At 36.3% G+C, this 18,242-nt stretch overlaps 1 protein-coding gene across 2 annotated transcripts; it reads right to left on the minus strand.

Moving 5' to 3' along the window:
• Nucleotides 1-10,878: 10,878 nt before the first annotated feature.
• LOC127452784 (uncharacterized) lies at nt 10,879-17,397 on the minus strand. 2 transcript variants are annotated; one of them, XM_051718499.1, is made up of 10 exons: nt 17,293-17,396; nt 16,898-17,052; nt 16,418-16,738; nt 15,993-16,310; nt 15,174-15,218; nt 14,536-14,637; nt 14,068-14,151; nt 13,724-13,767; nt 13,433-13,449; nt 10,879-12,634 (listed from the first exon to the last, which is right to left on the minus strand). In XM_051718499.1, exons 2-10 carry the CDS (start codon nt 16,956-16,958, stop codon nt 12,613-12,615), a joined length of 1,014 nt encoding a protein of 337 aa, XP_051574459.1. In that variant the 5' UTR covers nt 16,959-17,052; nt 17,293-17,396; the 3' UTR covers nt 10,879-12,612. The 2 variants fall into 2 exon arrangements, with proteins under 2 accessions (XP_051574459.1, XP_051574460.1); XM_051718500.1 differs by lacking the exon at nt 10,879-12,634 and having other exon boundaries at nt 13,433-13,537; nt 17,293-17,397.
• Nucleotides 17,398-18,242: the final 845 nt, after the last annotated feature.

Here is an 18,242-nt window from a genome sequence, read left to right on the forward strand (position 1 = left end):
ATTAATTTAGACTCGTCCCTCCTTTAATGGAGGTTATGGTGAGGCACTTACAGTTGAAGTGAATGGGGCCAATTTTTGGAGGGTTTAAAAGGCAGAAATTTCAAGCTTATAATTTTATAAAATCACTTACATTAATTCTTCTGTTAAATCTCATGTATTATTTGAGCTGTAACGTTTTTTTAAATTTCATTTTTATAGTCGTTTTAGGGTTTCTTGAAATTACACTGTCATGGCAACGAAGTTGTAAAATTGGCTTTAACTTTACACAGAAAATGTTAGTAAGTGATTTTATCACACTAAAGTCATGTTAACATGTATGTTGTTTATTTCTTGTGGTTATACTTTTTTTGTGGTAATCAATATTATGCCACAAATGCTGTCGATTGAGCTTAACTTGTGTTGAACCCGGAACATTCCTTTAACTGTAAAACAAAAATAGCTATTTTGCATCTTTGTAAATTATAATAAAATTTTTACGCTTCAGATTTTTTTTTTTTGTCTTTTTCTCTTGTTTTCACTCTTGTGTGCCCCTCATTCTTTTCCCACTCGTCTTTCAACAGGAATGATTTTCTGAAGGTGGTAAAGATCTTATCTCGCCTGAAGGACGCAAACATCATCCGAGTGCTGGGTGTGTGTGTGTGTGAGCAGTGATCCGTTGTGTATGGTCACAGAGTACATGGAGAGTGGAGACCTGAATCAATATCTCTCCCAGAGAGTGTTACCGGACAAGACTGGACCTCTACATAATACACCAACCATCAGGTACACACGTACACACATTTGTCATGGTTAGGAAGAATTATAAAAATACAGGAAAGCAAAACCTTTCTCTTTCTTTCTCATCTACCCAGCTTTGATCTCCATGGCGAGTCAGATTGCATCAGGTATCAAGATCTTGTCACCTCTGAAATTTGTGCATCGAGACCTGGCCACACGAAACTGCCTGGTGTGTGGAGATAGAGGAGAGGGGGAGGACAGAGGTGGTGAGCATCAAATAAAGATTGCTGACTTTGGCATGAGCAGGGACCTCTATGCTGGCGATTATTACAGGATCCAGGGCAGAGCTGTGCTGCCTATTCGCTGGATGGCATGGGAGTGCATACTCATGGTGAGAGAACATACTCAAAATTAGTCATTTAAACTTTTTTTATTTAGTATGACTAATCTGTATAGCAGGCTTTATTATAAAATTTTAGAAACTTCACTGTTCACAAAAAATACTTTTGTGAAGTTGACATGTTCTGCGGTATGACATGCTAAACTCTATTTAAACTATTGCAGACAGTTTTTTGCCAGTTCTTTTATTATGAATGTATGCGGTTTTCTTGAGCTCATATTTTTGGAATGACTGCATGAAATATTTGTACTTTAAAAAAATCAGTTGTCACACTGCAGGATCATTTAAAATTAACAAATGAAGGAAAAAGATGCTTAAAATGGTGAAAAAGAAATTAAATGGTGACCAGTCACAGCACCTAAAATACAAATTTTGCATTCATATAAATAAACGTGTTATACTGGTGCATGCAAGTCATTTTTCTATGTTTGTGTGTAGGGAAGGTTCACTACAGCAAGTGATGTATGGGCATTTGGTGTGACGTTGTTGGAGATGCTGAGTGTGTGTCAGGAGCAGCCGTACAGTCACATGACCGATGAACAGGTCATTGACAACGCAGGGGAGTTCTTCAGAGACCAGGGCAGACAGGTATGAGTGCTTCCAAACACACACTTCAACATTCAATATAGACATAGTCTCACTCTCTCTCTCTGTATCAGGTGTACCTGGCTCGCCCGGTGGTGTGCCCACAGGGTTTGTATGAGCTGATGCTTAGCTGCTAGAACAGAGACTGTAAACTACGGCCTTCATTTGCGTACATTCACTCCTTCCTAGTGCCCGACGGATATATTGGTCGGATGATATTATCGGCCAATATTAGGCTTTCACTGATATATCAGTATCGGCGTATATGTTTACCGATATGCGCAGATATGAAAACTTTTTTTTCAGAACATTTAATGCAGAAAACAATGCTTTAGAATTGGTGTCATTACATAGTTTGTCCAGCAGAGTGCACTCCGACTCCATTGTTTAGAGAGCTGACTCTGAGCTGATGGTGGCTCTGCAGACAGGGTGGAGTTAAGCAGTGCGGAGTTAAGCGGTGCAGAGTTGAGCGGTGTCTTCTCGGTAAGTTGCTAACTAGTTTGTGAAATACATACTGGAAAGTTAATAAACAATGACCACATCATTTTCCCTTTTCAATATAACTAATATAAAGTTAAACATGTCACTCATGTCTGTTTGCTGTTGGCCAGCTATAGTTTGTCAGTGCAGTCAGTAATGTAGCAGATTGACAGGTAAACATCAGAGCATCTTTTTGCAGCTCAGTAGACAACAGTGCGGTTGTGGATTGTGTCTGTTGAGTGTTGATTTCACGCTACGCTGTTACTTAGTTGGTGAGACGCAATGCTGGTCCATCTTTTACTCCCCATGACAACGAGCTTATAGCTAACTAGCTAACCATGTAGCTACTTTCATTGCTTGTCAGTTGAGTGGAAGTGCAGGGCTTTACTGGTTGTTTAGATCAGTGTTACTATCAGAAATAATTTAATTATTTCTTTAGTTATTAATTAATATTTAAATTAATTAATTGAATGTAACTCATTAAAACCTCATATGGGGCTCCAGTAAATGTAGTGCGCTATGTTTAGGAGCGGGTTTGGTTATTAGCAATAATTAATAATTATCAAAGATAATTATTAATTATTAAAATCAATAGAACATTGATGAGGATCAATGTTAGCTTTTTTTTAATCCTTTAAATCAGCAATTATCAAAGATAATCACTAATCATTAACATCGATGAAACATTAAAATTAACACTAGCTTATTGATCATTCAAATTCAACAATCATCAAAGATAATTATCAATTATCAAAAATCAATAGAATATTAATAAGGATTAACATTGACGGTGCACCACCCTGGAATCAGGGACTAATAACCAGATAGTATAACAGTCTCAATATTAGATTGTTTTCTTAGGAAAATCGACATACGAAGAATATCGATTTTCGGGGAAAAAAAACAATGAATGAAGGCTTGAATCCGAGCACTGACATCCCATCAGCATGACACAGGTGTATGCAAAACAAACCAAAACACTTCTCTTTGTAATATAAACAAAGTTTATTTATGCAGTAATATCAATTAATAATTAATACAATGCAGTCAATAAACTTCCGACTTACAACTACAAACTAAACAGTGATATGATTAGATATGGAAATCAAAATAATCCTATAACACATGAGGGAGAGTGTGTGTGTGTGTGTGTGTGCGTGTGTGTGTGTGTGTGTGTGTGTGTGTTTGTGTGTGTGTGCAAGGAAGGACGTGCACAAAATGGCGGACGTGACTCTCGTGGAGAGTATGTCAAGCGAGACTTCCGGCCAGGGAATATGACCGCAAATGTGGGCGGAGAGAAACCAGTCAATGGTAGCTTTGGGACAAAGCTGAGCTTTATCACGAAGCTATCTACTAGCCAAAAATGTGTGCCAGAATGTGTGTGTGTGTGTGTGTATGTGTGTGTGTGTGTGTGTGGTTAGTACGAGAGAGAGAGAGAATTAAGTGACGGACCCAAAGCCAATTTCGTGATCGTGGGAGTGAAAGCAGCTGTTAGTTTATCACTCAGAGATGTGGTGGACGGCTCGTAAACAGTCCAGCGTTCTTTGACTCTTTAATGGATAAACTCAGTTTGCCGGTCTCACCCGCGATGGCGGAAATGCGCAACAGCCCAATGTGGTTGGACCACAATACAGCAAATCAAATTCGTGATAATTAATACCCTGAGTATTAATAATGAGCGGACATGGCGGTCCGTAAACTGTACAAGCAATAACCTTGAAACACAAGAATTACACACTATAATATTCTATCTCTGCCCAGACGTAAACCTCTTACTTGAATCGCATGAGGATGCAGAATGTGTGTTCATCCGTCCTTTAACTCAGACTCGGTTCCTCGAGGCTCGGGTGATGACGGGAGGCCGTTTCCTCGCTCTGTTGGCGGGCGGTACGGCTGCTGATTCTCGGCGGGCTTGCGGAGAAATTAGCGACGTCGACTTGATTGAAGATGGAAGAGAAATCTTTTATCTCTTCACTTCTGCAGTCAAACGGATGAAGATGCGGATTGCTAGGCGATCTCCTTCGGATACGTTAGAGTTTTCGGTGGAACACAGAGTAATCTCAACTCGTCCAGCGAGATGGAGATTGTATGGCCACAGTTTCAAGTCGGACATTACTTCCTTGTGCCACGAGGCTACACCTGAGAGCAGCGATGAGCTGCGTCTACACACGGTGAGCAAAGTTGCTGGAAGCAAATCCCGGAAGCATTTCAGAGGTATTTCTACTCCTGATGATGTCATGGTTGAGGTGCGTTCTGTTGTGTGCCTCATCCAATAGGAGTTGAGAGTTCGATCCTTTAGTGAGCAAGGCTTCATGGGATTTGTAGTCTGTTTTGGACTCCCTTTGTTTGATTTTGGCATGATTTTATCAGTATAATTTATGACTTATGTGGGGGCCTGAGTTAGGTTTTATGACTGTGTTAGGCCTGCCTTTGTCTTCTATCTGAATACATGAGGCCCAACAGAAGCTAATGTGTAAACATGTGTTCACCAAACTGTTTTGTTCAGGATTCACAGTTTGGTACCCCCTTCAACCAAACAGTTCCAGTCATTGCATTTATAAAATGTAATATTTAAAAGTCAGGTTTTCCACCGTTGAAAGTTTCCCCTGAACTTGTATAGCAGAATACAGTGTTACACCGCTGCCGCTGTTTATCTCTTAAATACAGGTGCATCTCAATAAATTAGAATGTCGTGGAAAAGTTCATTTATTTCAGTAATTCAACTCAAATTGTGAAACTCGTGTATTAAATAAATTCAATGCACACAGACTGAAGTAGTTTAAGTCTTTGGTTCTTTTAATTGTGATGATTTTGGCTCACATTTAACAAAAACCCACCAATTCACTATCTCAAAAATTAGAATACATCATAAGACCAATAAAAAAAACATTTTTAGTGAATTGTTGGCCTTCTGGAAAGTATGTTCATTTACTGTATATGTACTCAATACTTGGTAGGGGCTCCTTTTGCTTTAATTACTGCCTCAATTCGGCGTGGCATGGAGGTGATCAGTTTGTGGCACTGCTGAGGTGGTATGGAAGCCCAGGTTTCTTTGACAGTGGCCTTTAGCTCATCTGCATTTTTTGGTCTCTTGTTTCTCATTTTCCTCTTGACAATACCCCATAGATTCTCTATGGGGTTCAGGTCTGGTGAGTTTGCTGGCCAGTCAAGCACACCAACACCATGGTCATTTAACCAACTTTTGGTGCTTTTGGCAGTGTGGGCAGGTGCCAAATCCTGCTGGGAAATGAAATCAGCATCTTTAAAAAGCTGGTCAGCAGAAGGAAGCATGAAGTGCTCCAAAATTTCTTGGTAAACGGGTGCAGTGACTTTGGTTTTCAAAAAACACAATGGACCAACACCAGCAGATGACATTGCACCCCAAATCATCACAGACTGTGGAAACTTAACACTGGACTTCAAGCAACTTGGGCTATGAGCTTCTCCACCCTTCCTCCAGACTCTAGGACCTTGGTTTCCAAATGAAATGCAAAACTTGCTCTCATCTGAAAAGAGGACTTTGGACCACTGGGCAACAGTCCAGTTCTTCTTCTCCTTAGCCCAGGTAAGACGCCTCTGACGTTGTCTGTGGTTCAGGAGTGGCTTAACAAGAGGAATAAGACAACTGTAGCCAAATTCCTTGACACGTCTGTGTGTGGTGGCTCTTGATGCCTTGACCCCAGCCTCAGTCCATTCCTTGTGAAGTTCACCCAAATTCTTGAATCGATTTTGCTTGACAATCCTCATAAGGCTGCGGTTCTCTCGGTTGTGCATCTTTTTCTTCCACACTTTTTCCTTCCACTCAACTTTCTGTTAACATGCTTGGATACAGCACTCTGAACAGCCAGCTTCTTTGGCAATGAATGTTTGTGGCTTACCCTCCTTGTGAAGGGTGTCAATGATTGTCTTCTGGACAACTGTCAGATCAGCAGCCTTCCCCATGATTGTGTAGCCTAGTGAACCAAACTGAGAGACCATTTTGAAGGCTCAGGAAACCTTTGCAGGTGTTTTGAGTTGATTAGCTGATTGGCATGTCACCATATTCTAATTTGTTGAGATAGTGAATTGGTGGGTTTTTGTTAAATGTGAGCCAGAATCATCACAATTAAAAGAACCAAAGACTTAAACTACTTCAGTCTGTGTGCACTGAATTTATTTAATACACGAGTTTCACAATTTGAGTTGAATTACTGAAATAAATGAACTTTTCCACAACATTCTAATTTATTGAGATGCACCTGTATTTCTTGTTTTGCAACCTGCCAATAATTGACTGGCAGTATTAATATAGTCAGCATTTCACTGGTACTAAACAGTACTACTGATGTTTATTTAGCTATTTATTTGATTTTTATTTATTCTTTATTTGAATGGTCAGCATTTGACTGATACTAAACAGTACTAATGTTTATTTAGCTATTTATTTTATTTGAATTTATTTATTTTAATGGTCAGCAGCTGACTGATACTAAACATAAAGTACTGATGTTTTTTAAGCTATTTATTGTATTTTTATTTATTCTTTATTTTCTCAGTGTTCATTTCTAGAATTTGTTGACAATGTATAATAATAATAATGTCAAATATTCTTTGATAAAAATATTTGTTTAAGAAATCAGCCTTCTGAGTACCTTTGCATAGTCATATCGGTGCAAAATCAGTGAACAATCCACATAGAAAAGGTTTGTTTTCATTCCAGCTCAAAAATTAACTATATTGGCCACCATATCAGTAATCTGTGAATTTTCCCCCTCTTAAATCGGTATCGGTCTCAGAAATCCCATATCGGTCGGACTCTACTCTTTCCTCACTGAAGACGCCATGAACATGGTTTAGAGAGAGATAGACTGAGATGAAAAGGACTGCTCTTTTATTCTGCTCTCCTTTTTTAACAGGAGACAGAAGAGGGATGTAAGAAAGTGTGTGTGTGTGGACCACAGACTGATGGTGTGTTTTTAAGCAGACATGACGGCTAAGCACTCTTATGTAAATTAGTGTATTTTATGATTGGTGGGTCAGGGCCCACTGCAGGTTCAGTGCCCCTAAATGACCTGCTTCTCACCCCCATCCTAAAATGCAAAACTCAGTAAGCAACATTTCAGCCCAACATCAGTTTTTAAGCTTGCTGTTTCCCTGCTGATGTGTATCACATCATCATTCCACAGTATTTGGTTTCACAGAGCTCAAATCTCACAGAAGCATCATGGACATGGTTAAGTCAGACTTTCCAATCTTCTTTTGTGTAGGAAGGAAAACTTATAGTAAAAAAGGACTTAAATATTGATCTGTTTCTCACCCACACCCTTGATATCCCTTCTAAAGATAGAGATTTAACCACTGGATTACTTTTATGCTGCCTTTATGTGCTTTTTGGAGCTTCAAAATTCTGGCCACCATTCACTTGCATTGTATGGATCTACACAGCTGAGATAGTCTTCTAAAAATCTAAGTTTGTGTTCAGCAGAAGACAGAAAGTCATACACATCTGGGATGGCATGAAGGTGAGTAAATGATGACAGAATTTTCATTTTCGGGCAACCTTTAATGCAACCGTTTTCCATAAAATAACAAGGCTCCAAAATGACAAGAAAACACCAAAACATCACCATAAAAGTAGTTCATACAACTTGTGCAATATATTGCAAGTCTTCTGAAGATATACGATAGCTTTATGTGAGGAAGAGACTGAAAGTCCCTATTCAGTGGCACTCTTCTCAGAACTCAAAAACTGGATTAGTCCAATTCGTGAAAGAATCATCAATTTTGGTTTGTGAATCTCAAAAGAATGCTCTGTTCACAAATTAAACTAATTCAGTTCTTAATTTCAAATCACTGTTTCAAGGTTGCATATTCTTCTTCTGTGTTTCATAGTAAAATCAGCATACAAGTTTAGAACGACATCAGGTTGAGTACTGAAAATTAATTTAAATTTTTGGGTGAACTTTCCCTTTAAACATTGAAAATGAAAAATTTGCCATTTCTGCAAATGTTTCTTTTGTTTCTTACTATAGAAATTCAAGATTAGTGTGCTTTGTGAGGTCCAGATATGTTGACTAAGCACTGACAATGGGCTAACAGGTAAAATATGGGATTTGGTGATAAAATATTGCTTGGCAGCTGAACTTTATATCCTGGTCGTCTAACCTGTATCCTTAAACCCTGAACCTACAGCTAACAAAACTGTCTCTTCATTCCCTGAACAATGAATAGATCTCAAAACATAATCATAATAACTGGTGGAAGGTTTTGTAGCTAGATGACAGGCAGCACCAAAGTAGATGGCTCGAAAAACTCTTTAGTCATAGTTCTCTGTGGGCAACATTTGACAAATTATTGATTATATTAGTGGCGTAGCGTCTGTGTATGCAGGGTATGCAGTTGTGTATGAGCCCGGGGGGTAAAGGGGTCCCTTGAAGGCGATCGCCCTCTTCATGTATCCACCTTTACCATTCTTACCAGCTTATCCAATGTGCTCAAGTGTTGTGTGCATGCTTGTTTAAGTTTTGATGTCAAAAGCAGATCATTTTTCCATGATTCCCATGTCATGTGAACCCATTTTTCTTGCGTTTTTTTATGCTGATTTTCTGTAGTTGTCAGCATTTTGGCTCAATGTTATGAGGCATCATAACCATTCTGACACACCCAGTTAATACGGAGTTTGTGCAGCCAATCTGAGAAATGAAAGTCAGTGAAACTTCTGAAGACCCATGTGAAGTGTGGATGAACTTTTCTGTGAAGATCATGAACAAGCAGAATAGGGCTTCAAGTGTATGTGTTGTCGCAAATGACAAAGTACTATAATTACGTACAATGTGATGTACAGTTGAAGTCAGAAGTTTACATACACTTAGGTTTAAGTCATTAAAACATAATTTTTTTACCACTCCACAGATTTAATATTAGCAAACTATAGTTCTGGCAAGTAGTTTAGGACATCAACTTTGTGCATGACACAAGTAATTTTTCCAACAATTGTTTACAGACAGATTGTTTCACTTTTAATTGACTATATCACAATTGCAGTGGGACAGAAGTTTACATACACTAAGATAACTGTGCCTTTAAGCAGCTTGGAAAATTCCAGACAATTATGTCAAGCCTTTAGACAATTAGCCAATTAGCTTCTGATAGGAGGTGTACTGAATTGGAGGTGTATCTGTGGATGTATTTTAAGGCCTATCTTCAAACTCAGTGCCACTTTGCTTGACATAATGGGAAAATCAAAAGAAATCAGCCAAGACCTCAGAAAGAAAATTGTGGACCTCCATAAGTCTGGTTCATCCTTGGGAGCAATTTCCTCTCATTAACACTTTATTCCTCAACAAGCTTGACAGGCTTAAGACATCAGACAATGTATTTCTTATAGAACCACTTTCATTTAAAAAGTTAGAGAAGTAATTGTTAGACATTTTATAAAAGTAATCACATTAATTATTTAAAACCATGGGGGACTTGCAGAGAAAGTGATGACTATTACGATATGAAATTGCTGCAACTGGACAGTTGTCAGTGCCACAACAGCCACCTTTAGGGGCTACGAGGTAATAGGGATTGATGTTGCCTCTGTGTAAATGTTGTCCATGAACTTTTAAACCAAAGGTTAGTTTTTTTTGTTTTTTTGTTGCCATAAACATAAGTTAACTCTTGAATTCTCAGTGGTGCTGTTTTAAAAGCTGCAGACTGTACTTTTAATATGACTTAAAACTGGTTTGTGGACATTCATCCTTGATGTGTATGAAGGGGTGGAAAGTAACAAAGACGCATAAGTAGCCCTATACTGTAATATACACAAGAATGTCATAAATGGTTATGTTGCTATGCCGACTATGCTTATTGAATGAGCTTTAACCTTTTTTGGTACACTGAACTAAACTTTTATTGTATTTTAATAAATATAGTTTCGGGCATGTTCTTTCCTCAGCTATTTCATCTATTCATGTTTTATAAAAAATGAAAAATGTAAATAATTCATAGAACATAATTTTCTTCGTTAATATTTGGTATCTTTAATTAAACGAGTCTATGTTTTACACTGACCTATGTTAGTCATTGTCATTGCCTGTTGTCAGTTTTTGTAGATGTTTTAATAACCTAATCTTTTCAAAATAAGTTCAAACCAGGTGCTTATTTTTGGTTGCATTCAGCCTCCTCTATCTAGCCCTCTCAGTTTAACAGAGTACTCGGTTTCAAACAAATAAGGCTGGGCATAGAAATGCATCTATTCTTTAACTCTTCAGACATGTTTAGTAAGTTCTGTTCTCTAGTTTGTGTGCAGCTGTGTTGTGTTCTTTTGTTAGTATCGCTGTGAGGGACTTGTTTTTAGATAAACAAAGTGAGTTTTTGCTTGAATGCCCAATCTCATGAGAGGGGCTGCGTGAACTGTAGGTATGCTTTTATAACAATCATGAGTCTCATGGAACAATTTATTAGACTTCTAAATTATACTTCTGCATCCTTTTTTGAATCTTGAAGAGGTGGTCACCATAAACTGCCATTGTATGACATCACTGAGCACAACATTTTGTCACAATTTCTCTTTTTGTGTTAAGAAAAAGAAATTAAGTAATATGGGGTTATAACACAGTGGTGAGTATATGATTGAATTTTTATTGTAATTTTAATTTAACACTCAAACAGATTTAATTTTCTTAATCTGAAGAAGTTCATAATTTCACATGTGCATCCACACACTACTCAAACAACATTTAGAAACCACTAGATACATACATATGTACTTTAAGTGCATACAATAAGATAAGAGATAAGAAAATGAAATACAGTACACAATAAAAGAAAAAGGGGTTAGGTCCATGAATTCATTGTCAACCTGTTATTGTTGACTTCTGCCTTTGAAATTATGGAGAACATTCTGTCATCAGTAAACTTTCTCAATTAAATGATTTTGATTCAGTTATAAACATGTAACTTTCATGTAACTGTTGTGCAATAACTCAGTCCCTTGTAGTATTTACATCTTGGTTAGAGGTGATGTTAACAACAGTGGACCTCAAAGGGCTCATGGGCCGGAAGATGGAGGAAGGGGCCCTCCATAGCATTTTGCTGAGTTTAGTGATGAAACTACAGGTTTCTCCATGGTGTTTAGGTTTTCAAGAGGGGGCGCTTCTGATTCATATGAGATCATGCAACAACAGTGGAAGTTCAGGGGCTCATGTGATCCTCCAGGAGAGTGGTTGGGACTCACAGATGGGGCTCTCCATTACATAGGCTAAAGTGTATGAAGATATACATGAAACAAGCAGGGGGTTGCTTTTGTATTACCCTTGTCAGGTGGAATAAGCAAGCAAGTGCCCTCTCATTAGAGTGTGAGAACATCAGACAATTGAACTGGTATTTATATTGCTCTCACTTTAATATAAATATTAAAGTGAGAGCAATAATTTGATTCTATATTTATTTTAAAAAATCAAATCATATTCAACTTGTTGTATTAGCAAAAACAGAATCAAACTTTGCTACAGAATTCTTGGTAACACTTTATAATAATGGTCTGTCATTAATAAGTAATTATGCAGGAATTAATGCAGGACAAATGAGTAGTACTACATTAACACTTTAGTTACTACTATTAACTAATAGGAAACATGATTAACTAATCAGTAAGTAATAGTGAACTGATGACTGAGGTAGTTCACTGTTAGGTAATCAATAATTACTGAATTTGATTTGCCTCATTGAGAACTATTAACTAATTATGGCTTATTAAAAAATAACTACTAATTAATTACTAATCAAAACATTAACATGTGTCTAAAATTTGAATGATTATGTTTTTATTGTGAACAAGATCATGAAATGCGCCTTCAGAGAAACATGCGTCTCACATGCGTTCTTTGTGGAAATTAATTATTGAACGTAATAGCTCTCTAAATCAAGACTACAGTGTCTGGTAGAGTATCATAGTCAGCTTACCTTACAGAAATATAGGGATGTATGTGCCCAACCTGTGTATTCCTTGGGATATCTCTTCTGTTCATTACAAATTATTAACTTCGGCATGTTAGATATTGCTGGGGGTCTTTTTAAAATAATTTTGGTAACCCATAAGTAATTAATCAAATGTTAGCACGTAAATATGAAGAAATTACTAATGATTTGGACCATTATTTTAAAGTGAGGGTCAGACCTCGAGACAAATCCCTAGACATCAAAATGCTAGATAAACATTTGAAATACAATATTTGTAATGGCATTGAATTAAACTGTTTGGAATACATTTTACAAGGTTCATATTTCTCTATATTTTATTTTATATATTTTATATTTTAGGGTCATGCGGTGTTGCTTTGTGTAATTATTAACTGCTTGTTTGTTTGTTTGATTTATTTGCAAACAATCTTGTTCAGTGTGGTATAAAGTTCACTGCAGTCCTCCGTGGGGTCCAGCTGTTGCTCCTCTGATGGAAGCGTAAGTCACTTTATCATCAGAATGAACCTGAAAGAACATCATAGATGTCAAACAATGTGCATGATTCAAATCACTGATATTATTGCTGCATGTTGTTAGTGCTTAATTCTTTTGATATACAAATTGAAAAGAAATGCATTTCAGTGTAAAACTTCTGTAGAGACAAGATATAACTCTACTTGGTTAGGGAAATGTGCAGTTCAGGTCTAATTTTCTCTGAATGAGAATGGTCAATGGATGAACAGGGGATGTGTCCGTATCTACTCACATTGTTCTTTGACACCTGCTTTTTTACAGAAACTGTAACCTGTGAATAAGTCACATCATCTCTCTGCTCCAGTGTTGGGTGTAATGCATTACTAAGTAATTAATTACTGTAATTAAATTACTTTTTCATCAATTTTTTTTTTTTAAAGGGATTACTTAATTTTCAGTAATTTAATTTGTTATTTCTGATGTAATTGCATTAAATACTGTATAGACTATAGAACAATTCAATATAAATAATAGTGAATTTAAAATCGAAATTTAACATCTAATGTTAAAATATATGTTTTCTAATTTAACGCTGCCCCCATAAATTCTTTGGCCTGTTCATGAAACATTTATTTGATTTTATATGATTTATTTGAAAGAATTAAAAGAGCAGTTTCATGTCAATCCTTGTATTTTTCATCTGGTCGATGTTGATAAGGGTTTAAGACAGTAATTAGTAATAAGTAATGTGATTACTTTTCAGACATAGTAATTAGTACAGTAATCTAATTACATTGTAGAAGATGTAATTAGTAGTTAGTAATAAATTACTTTTTTAGAGTAACTTACTCAACAGTGGTCTGCTCCTACACATGAAAGAAAAAAGAAAACCTTGAAAGTCTCAATCAGATGACTCTTATAATCTCAAATCCATCTTCATGCAGTATACATTTCCTTTTAAAGTTTGTATATGCAAATGAGAGAAACAATATATTGTGTTATATGACAGTCAGAAAATATATTATGCAGACAAACACAAGTATGTCGCAATATGGGCCACAGGAAAATTACAACAGTAACTGTCAAATTATAAATATTAATCTTTGAGCTTAATAAAGTTTCATCATTTTATTCACTTACATTTGCACCTGGGGAAGAATTGGAGTGAACCTCTCTTCTATTACCTGAAAAATAGTCATGAAAGTGCCTCTTGTAATCTTTATGATAAAAAAAAAAAAAAACATTCTAATTCCAACTGCAAATACAACAGTTCTTGCATGTATCATGAATGGGCAGAAGGCAAACTGTATGGACTACTTTTATGGTACTTTTCAAATAATTTTTTCTTGGAAAAAAAGTAACTCAAACTCATAAATCACTGTTTCCATGATACAACCTGATTTGAAATGTGAAAAATAAGTGAAAGCAGTGTGAAAATGAGAAATGCTGGACAACTTCAGTTGAAGGTTTTTATAAAAATTTACCAGCTCTCTTTTTCAGGATCACACATAGAAGAACAGCAGGAAGGAGAACAGCTAATGCAGCAATCACAACAACAATCACAATCACTAAGAGAGAGGACAAAGAGTGAAACATTCAGATACAGATGTATACTACAGAAGATCATGTGATACATTATTTTTAATCAAAAATATGAAATACATTAACTACTGATTTAAAGGCATGATTTTCAATCAGGCTACTATTCATACCTGTCGATGATGATTTGTTTACAGAAAGATTCTGCCAAAATTAATTACCGATGAGATCAGTGTCCCCATAGAAGTGTAAATCTAATCTAAGCTACAGTGTCCACTTTTTGTTTTATATAAACCGTCTGTTCTCAGTGTTGAGTTCTAGGAGAATTCCAGTATGTGAGAACCACTACAAAAACCACTGAAATGAGACAATCATCCATTACATACATACACATACAGTATATTTACATGTACCTTGTTGTGATGGAGATACTGGTGCTTTGGAAGTTGAGGTCCTTTCAGAGACTGGGGTGGAGACTGAAGATAGTTTGTTATATATAGTTGTAGAAGTTGCAACTATGGAGAATGTATTTTAGTTCAGGTGCACCATGTGTAGAAAAACAAAAAATCAAACTGAATACAAAACATTTATTTTTCAACAAGAAAACAACATCAAGGAATGCGTATTTGTATTTCTCTTCCAATACTGTTTCTTATCATTGCCTTATTTTATTCAACAGCTGTTGTTGACTTGCTGTATCAGTGCAACAATAGTGTAACAGAAGAGTCACATCTTCATCAGAAAACAGACTGTATCAGACATACTGTCATGCATGCTGTATCATTGTAAGAGCAGGACCAAAAAAATCCAGATCACTGACATCTTTGATTTTGATTTAAGAAAGAGTTACTTTGCACACAACATTCTGAGTAGATTTTCTCTCAGTAATTCCTTCTTAATTCCTTCATAGAGGAATCACTTATATTTGAAATCTATATTTGAAAACATGGACATGAATATTCTGTATGTAGAAGAACACTGCAAACCACTAAAGTGACAGCAGTTCAGTATCTTGTTGTGTAGCAGTTACTGGTGTGTTTGAAACACTCACTGTTTGGGGTGGTGACTGAACTCACAGATGTTGTATCAGTTGGAGCTGTAGAAGATACATTGTTATATAGTTAGTTAGCTCTATATTTTAGAATATGAACATTATAGTTCATTACATTATCATCATTTAAGAAATCTTTGCATTTCTTTCTGGTCACAAAGTGTATCAAGATATCGACCAAAAAAACCAACAAAAAAAAAACGGAAGGTTGATTAAAATTCTTAAAAAAAGTAAAATAAAAATAAAAAGTGGGTTGGGGGTTAAAATTAAATTGTGTAAATATAGGGACAATAGTTATAGGGCAAAATTTTCAACTTAGGCAAATACTTGAGACGAATATTTGAGTAAAAGATAATGCTTATTCTAAATAAACTTCTGAAAAGGATGCACCATTTTCTGTTAATTTCAATCATATTTGGCATTTCAAAACATCAAGTATTCTGTAAACAAATGAATATTCATTGTGACTGGATCAGTCCATGTGAGCCCACTTTGAACATTTAAAAACAATATTAAATATTAGATCAAATTACCTAAAAAAAAAAAAAAAAAAAAAAAACTTCAGACATTGCACTCGATCTCATGGATCAGGGAAGTTTTTTAGTGACAAACAGATTTAAAAGTTTAAAAGTACTGTGGTAGTTTTGTTGTTGTTCAGTGTTTTAGTACAAAATAAAATATTTACTTTTGAACAGTAACTTGTTTCATGACAAGTCCTTTGTGTAACTTATTGTAGTTTTTACGTTATGTGTCCTTAGTTTAACGTTATGCATGTGTAACAGAGACTTCAAAAACTGGTTAACAAGATTGTTTTCTCACCCAAATACTTGACAGAATAGCTAACTGAGGTCTCCACTTTAGTTCCGTTATTAACTTGACATCTCCACTCTCTGTTGTTGTCTTCATTCAGGAGTGTTGTAGTCAGAGTGCTGATACAGTGTCCTGATGATATCTGATATCTGGAGTCTTTCTGCAGATCAACACCAATCTGATTCACCCACAACAGCTGAATTCTCTCAAAACTGACCAAAGTATCACACAAAACTCCATCATATAAAATCAACTGACAGGAGAGAGTCACAGAGCGGCCTGGTCTTATCTCAGTCTGTGTGGATGATGGAGAGACTGAAACAGAAACTAAGACAGAGATGACATTGAAAGATTTCACTCATTTCAGTAAAATGACTGTAAAGAGAGAATGGCGTCCTGTATAAATCAATCATAAAATTAACAAAAATACTGACCGTGAAGAACATGCAGATAAACACGTGCATCATTTCCTTGTTGATGTCCATTCACATATTGCTGACAGGTGTAAGATCCATAATCTTCTTTTGAGGCTTTATAGATGTTCAGAGAGCAGTCAGACCCCAGACTCAGTCTCTCATGTCTCTCTGTGTTATTCTTCTTCATCCCTCCAGCAAACAGTTCAAATGTCTCTGAATTTCTATTTCTATTATAGTTCCATGCAGTTGTGTTGCAGTCAGAACGGGCATTATTACAGGGCAGAATGACATTTTCACCAGAACTGCAGAACACATGAGTGTCTTTCACTCCACTGATACCTGAAACACACAGTAAAGTTGGACGTTCATATTGTAATCTATTTTGAAATTTTGATAGACTCTCTGCCATACTAATTCCAGTAAAATAATTTTTAATAAATACATATTCACATTATCTCATGTACAGACATGTTTTAGAGCATATATAGATTCATTTACCTATGAGAAGTGAGCAGAGAATTGTCAGCACCAGCAGACATATGTGACACTTATTAGACATTTTCAGTCTCTGTCAGTCTTTCTCTTCATGATGTAGTTACTGTTCTTCATTTAAACATTATCAGCCCTTCCTGTGGTTTATAACTTCCTCTGACCTGACCAGCAGAGTTCCAGAAGTGATGCATATGTTAGGTTTGTGTCAGCTTTATTTTTCTGTTGTCTGATCCATACAATGTTACCAGTGAAATAAGTTCTCCTGAATCTTACCTCTTAACAGCCCTGCTATGAAACTCAAGGCTGATTTTAAATGAGGTCATGTAATAGATTTGGGGGGTGGGGGTTTGCTTAAAGGAATAGTTCACTCAAAAATGAAAATTCTCTCATTATTCACTTACCCTGATGCCATTCCAGATGTGTATGACTGTCTTTCTTCAGCAGAACACAAATGAAGATTTTTAGAAGAGATTGAGCTCTGTCAGGTCCTTATAATAGAAGTACATGGGTGCCAGCACTTTGACAGTCCGAAAGTCACATTTAGGCAGCATAAAAGTAATCCATGCGACTCTGACCCCAGCTTAGCTGGGATATGCGAAAAAAAGAATTTCACTGTATATGTGCAAAATGTATAATGTGTGACAAAAATAAAGGCTTCTTCTTCTTCTCCAGTCAATCAATGAATGTCTTCTGAAGTGAATCGATATGTTTATGTAAGAAACAAGCCGAAAATTAAAATATTTTAACTTTAAATCAATGCTTTCTTCCAGGTCTCTGATGCTGTTTGAAATGGCTGAACTCTCACGTGACATTCGTTCTTCTGTTGTAAATAAGCGCCGCTTCCGAATTCTCATGTGAAGTTGCTGAAGCGCTCACGTCTGCTGGCAGGAAACACTTTTTAAAAGTTATTAGTATTTTAATTAACATTTTATTTTTTACACAAATGTATCGATTTGCTTCAGAAGACATTTATTGATCGACTAGAGTCGTGTGGATTACTATTATGATGTCAAAATGTGACTTTTGATCCGTCAAAGTGCTGGCACCCGTGTACTTGCATTATAAGGACCTGGCAGAGCTCTGTCTTCTTCTAAAAATCTTTGTGTTCTGCTGAAGTCATGGACAACGGTGATGGCATCAGGGTAAGTGAATAATGAGAGAATTAAAATTTTTGGGTTAACTATTCCTTTAAGATGCACATGGTAGTAAAGTGTACAGTTAAAAAAAAATTATGATAATTTTCTACCCTCTTTTTAATCTTTGTTTCACACGGCATGCATAAGTGCTTTATTGTAACAACTGTTAGAGCAGTCTTGCACGATGTGCTTTTACACTGACAGCTTTTAGTTGC

This window comes from Myxocyprinus asiaticus, chromosome 15, assembly GCF_019703515.2.
Source record: "Myxocyprinus asiaticus isolate MX2 ecotype Aquarium Trade chromosome 15, UBuf_Myxa_2, whole genome shotgun sequence".
NCBI lineage: Eukaryota > Metazoa > Chordata > Actinopteri > Cypriniformes > Catostomidae > Myxocyprinus > Myxocyprinus asiaticus.